General features: G+C 59.9%; 1 protein-coding gene across 1 annotated transcript in view; it reads right to left on the bottom strand.

Moving 5' to 3' along the window:
- CNPPD1 (cyclin Pas1/PHO80 domain containing 1) overlaps positions 1–4,729 on the bottom strand; it is a 6,181-nt gene extending 1,452 nt beyond the window's left edge. The window contains exons 1-8 of the mRNA XM_026054142.1: positions 4,661–4,729; positions 4,465–4,567; positions 1,916–1,997; positions 1,219–1,339; positions 998–1,126; positions 737–798; positions 392–509; positions 1–119 (exon numbers count right to left, since the gene is read on the bottom strand). Coding sequence (XP_025909927.1) covers positions 1–119; positions 392–509; positions 737–798; positions 998–1,126; positions 1,219–1,339; positions 1,916–1,997; positions 4,465–4,567; positions 4,661–4,729 — 803 coding nt within the window. The remainder of the gene's footprint in view (positions 120–391; positions 510–736; positions 799–997; positions 1,127–1,218; positions 1,340–1,915; positions 1,998–4,464; positions 4,568–4,660) is intronic.
- Between the last annotated feature and the right edge of the window lie 116 nt (positions 4,730–4,845).

Here is a 4,845-nt window from a genome sequence, read left to right as displayed (position 1 = left end):
GCGGGCCGCGGCGCCGCCGGGCTGAGGCTCCCGCTGCCCACGGCGCGGTGCGCCGCCGCGACGGAGGCGAAGACGGCCGCCAAGCCGGCCAGGTACACGACGCCCAGCACGCAGGCCAGCTGCGGAGGTGCAGGCCGTTAGCTCCGGGCCACGGGCGCTCCCCCAGTACCYCCCGAGCGCCCCCATGCAGCTGCAATGGCTCTGGGCTTTGGCAYGGACTGATCCGGTACCACCCTGCAGTGCACAAGCTGCACAGGCAAACCAGCAGCAACAGGGAATAAACAGGAAGTTTCTCCTGGAACTAATGGGTCCTACACCCCAAAATCATGGCCTGCTCACACCTGGGATGCCTTCCCCTCTGCTCTTGCAAGCGGCTGCCCCCAGCCTTTACCTTCACCACCTGTTGGTAGAACTGGCCCAGCGCTTGCTGCCACATGGACTGCTCCAGGAGGACACAGAGATCCGTGTAGGTGAACCAGCCACGCCAGGCACCCTGCTTCTCCGCCACACTGCAAGGAAAGGGGCTTGGGAATGCGGCACAGACCTTCCCTGGCCCCGGGAGCTAAGCCTAGACTCTGGCACGCTCAGACCAAGACCCTGCCTAAAGCTGCTCTGGCTGCAGATCCCAGCAAAGGCCTCGGGTAATCTCAGCTCCTCCTTCTCCGCAGCCAGGTCAGCTCTGAGCAGGGACAGTGCATCCATCTAGGATTGACAAACAGGACTCCCAAACACCTACCGTCCTTCTAGCCAGCTCAGCACTTCAAACAGCTCCCGGGGATCTGTGTAAAGACTCCAGTCCTGTGGGGACAACAGTGACACATTAGCCATGGCAGGTGGCTGGTGCAGGCTGCCCAGTACCCTCAAGCATGAGGAACAGTCGGGCACGTCTTTCTCCACTCCCCCACCAGAGTAGGGGAAAAAAGAGAAACCCAGGCTCCCCTTAAACTCCCCCTTCTCGCCTGCGAAGCCAAGCAGACACAGCAGCAGTCGCACTTACAACAGCGCTCAGAAAGTTCATCTCCAGCGTGTTCACTGTCTGGACATCCACCTTCCCTGCGGCGCCCCACTCRTCGTTGAACACCTCCTCCTCCTCACCCTCATCGTACAGGTACTTACTGGCAACCATCTGGAGGCAGCACAGAGGACAGGATTTCAGTTCCCATCTCACTCCTGCGGGCCTCCCTGCCACGCAGGGGCCTCCCAGGCCTYGCTGCTCACCATGGAGATCAGGAAGAGGTCTGAAGACGAGATCTGCTGCAGGTAGTCGGGGTTTCGATGTCGGAGTCGCTCAATATAAACCAGTGCCAGCATCATGGAGCAGGGCGAGATRCAGGCTTCCCTGTGATGACAGGGCAAGAGCCAAGCTCAAGGTTACTTGGGTGCTGCGAAGGGCCTGGCCTGCACAGCACAACCTGGCTGCTCCCTCCCCACATTGTGGGATGTACAGCAAACATACAGCTATGCACACACGGCCRGGACGTGTCCCCCCAGCCTCACTAACACCTCAAGAGCTGCCCTGCAGAGCTGCAGCATGAGAAAGAGCAGAAGGCAGAGAGCACAGAGCTCCTCTCTCTGGGCACAGCCAGTTCTCAACTGAGCAGTTGTTCCTGCAGCCAGGCATGTTGGAAGGGCTCAGCAGAGCCGGTGTTCGGACCCAACTGCAGGGCGAGGGCTGCACAGCTGCACATCTCCCCACAACAAAGGCATCCCTGCATCCCAGGGAAGGGAGGGAGAACAGCTGAAGAGGAGCCGGCTGCGTCAGGAAGACGCTGCAGCCTTGCCACAAACCCCATCTCCTCCGACACTAACRAGGCTTAAGCACAAAGCCAGTGTTAGCTTGGGAGAGAGAACTGAGGCAGGACTAGGGGCCGCCAGCTCTGACAGTGTTAACGAGGGCACAGATTTTGCTCCTTACCGAGAAACATGAGCCACATATTTCTTCTGGAGCCTGCGGATGGGGCTGGGAGCCACTTTCTGGAGCAATTCCACAGCAATATCTAGGAAAAAAGATCAGAAAAAGGAGTTAGTCCTATATGGCACAGTCCATCCCCACAGCCAGATCCCATCTTTTCCCTTTTCCCCACAAGCCCATGGAGGACTTGGCTTTTACTCTGACAGGTCCTCAGGGATCATTTAAACTACAGGGTAAGACCTGCTCCCCTCAGCCATCCTCCTCCCCCAAGGCTACAAGWGCTGGCCTAGCTTCCCTTCCCTACTAGTGTCCCCAGGATTACAAAGGACAACGTGTTGACTCTAGCAGAAGTCCAAAGGGACGAACAGGACATGGAAGCTGCAATATACTGCAGCTGCGCACCCAGTTGTCTCTGCCAAGCTTTGGCACTGTCAGAGCTCATTCCAACCAGGATTTAGGCAACTGACGAGGGCTCTATAAATACCAATTAATTACAGCTGAAGCCTGCACCAGCAAATAGGCTGCCAGGCCCAGTCACACAGGCAGGATGGGGAGCGTCCCGTTGACAGGCTGAGCAGGACACAGCCAGCACTGCTGGTGGGTTCACCCACGAGGTCCCCACGAGCGCTGTGACCAGCGGCAGCGCCACTACCACACGCTCCCACACATCCCCCGGGACACTTGGTGCAGCTCAGCTCCCCTCCTCGGCCCACGGGCTGCACTCAAGAGCTGCCTCAGCAGCCGAGTGCTGGAGGGCTAGAGATGAGCAGGCGGCTTCAGCAGATCCCACCTTACTTCTCCACACGATMGGACCAGCTGACATTATCCCAAACAGTGCTCCAGCCTGGTGCTTGGCGGAAATGGTTTTGACAGGCAATTCAAGCTCTAGTTTGCTGTTGAGTCCTTGCTTTAAAGTACTGGGAATGGAGCTCATTCCAGCAGCCTCYTGCTTCCACCCTGCAGGAAGCAGCAATCTGCAATCTCCTCAGCACTCAGCAGAAAAGCGGGAGCCCCACACTCGCGCATCCAAACAATTCCCACCAGCAGGAACRCACAGCTAGAAGAGATATCCTGGCCACACCAGCACCACAGCCCTAAGGRACAGGAGAGAACCCAAGCGCCCCCAGGGCCGCTCCATTCCTCCCTCCCGGGAGCTGCAGCCCAGGCTGTTGCTTTAACTCTCCCAGAAAGATTTTGCCACCTTTCCCAGCTGGGAGGTTTGCCCTGGCATCAAACTGACTTTTCAGCTCATAAATCCAACTCACACCAATACAGCCTGCCATAAAGAGCAGGAAGAGCAGCTGATCATTGGCCCCATCTTACACCACAGCCTGCTGAGGGGCATTATGATTTCTCCTTTCAGGATGGAACAAATCCTTTTCTTTCRGTCTCTCTCCCCTCACCCTGCCCAGCACTGCATCCTGTCACTACTCTCTGGATCCCTAAAGGGCAGGACCCTGGGATCCCTGAAGGACAGGACCTTTTCTAGCTCTCCTCATGATCCTGCATACTCTGCTCACACTCGTTTGCCCTGTTTAAAGAGCAATGCCATAAACTTGCCACGGAGCAGCAGGACAGTTGCACCAAAACAGATCGCACAGCCCCAGSTCCCTTTCCTGATGGGGGCTGATTGCAGATGGCAAAGGAGGCCTGCAGGGACAGACCAGCTTGCAGCGATACCCAGCGCACGTCACCAGCGCCTGCGGCCGAGGCTCTTCCTGGTCCAAACGAGTCTTTACATTGAGCAGTTCTCGGTAGAYTCAGCTCCCAGGAACGCACCCTTTGAGCTTTCAGTGTCGGGGAGGACTGAGTCTTGCCCCAGGGTGGAGTCACCCTGCCAGGAGTCACCTCCCTCTGGAGTCACCACCTCAACACCTGGGACGTGCAGCYGGCACCCTGCTGGTCCCCTCGCTGGCCCCACTCGCCCCGTGCCTCCCCCTGCAGCGAGATACTTCAGGTTCAGCCTCTTGGTGATTTCAGGCCATTTCCCCAAGCTTATGATGAGAGTGGTGAATGTCAAGACCCTTCCCCGCCAACTCAGCGTCCCCTGAGAATTGTGCAAGCCTGTGGAAACGCTCAGGGACCCAGTGTGAAGGCCCTTTAGCAACGTACTGCTCAGTCTCACCAGTTTCGCTGTCACCACCCGCTCAGCCTCCAGAGCCTTGACACTGCAGAGCCCCGAAGTGCCACCRGACCGACAGAAAATAAAAAGGGATGTGATCCAAACACAGGCTGGGCACCTCTTACCCTGCAGTGTTTATAACCAGAGGCTTAGTAATTCCCCTAGCACTTTGCAGAGCACAAGACAGCTCGCAGCAGGGATACAGCCTTCGCTCCAAGGGATCTCTAAGGAAAACAAAGCACTCTGCACAGCAGCCAGGYRCCAGAAACGCCTGACAGGACGGGCCGGGCAACAAAACAGCGCGCGGGAGCCCCGTGGCAGCCTGCCCGGCGCGGCGCGGGGACGGGGCAGCGGGGCTGGCCGCGGGCGAGGCCGCTCCGGTGCCCCGGGCTCCTTCCCGCCGCCCGGTGCGGGCCCGCGCGGCACCCACCTGCCACCGGGCTCGAGAGCGTGTCCAGGCCGCACTCCGTGTCCCAGCCGTAGTAGAGCCGCTTGCGCAGCCGCTCGCTCAGCTGCTGGTGCCGGGGCAGGAACTGCGGGCACACACCGGGAGATGAGGGCGGCCCGGGCCGAGCCGGGCCCGGGAACCGCGGCTCCCCCGCAAGGAGGCCCCCCTCGGGACCCACCGTGAACTCCTGGAAGCCGCCGAGGGAGAAGGCGCCCTCCTCGTCCAGCAGCAGCCCGTCCAGCTCCATGGCGGCGCCGCCGCGGCCCCGCGGGCCCCGCTGCCGTTACCGGGGAGCGCCGCGCGCRCTTCTCCTTCCGGTGCCGGGCGCGGCGCGCACGGAAACACTGGCCGCGCATGCGCACC

The sequence above is a fragment of the Nothoprocta perdicaria genome, unplaced genomic scaffold, assembly GCF_003342845.1.
Source record: "Nothoprocta perdicaria isolate Ctin4 unplaced genomic scaffold, notPer1 scaffold_0, whole genome shotgun sequence".
Lineage (NCBI taxonomy): Eukaryota > Metazoa > Chordata > Aves > Tinamiformes > Tinamidae > Nothoprocta > Nothoprocta perdicaria.
Note: the sequence above shows the minus strand (reverse complement) of the source record. Positions and strands in the feature narration are given on the sequence as shown.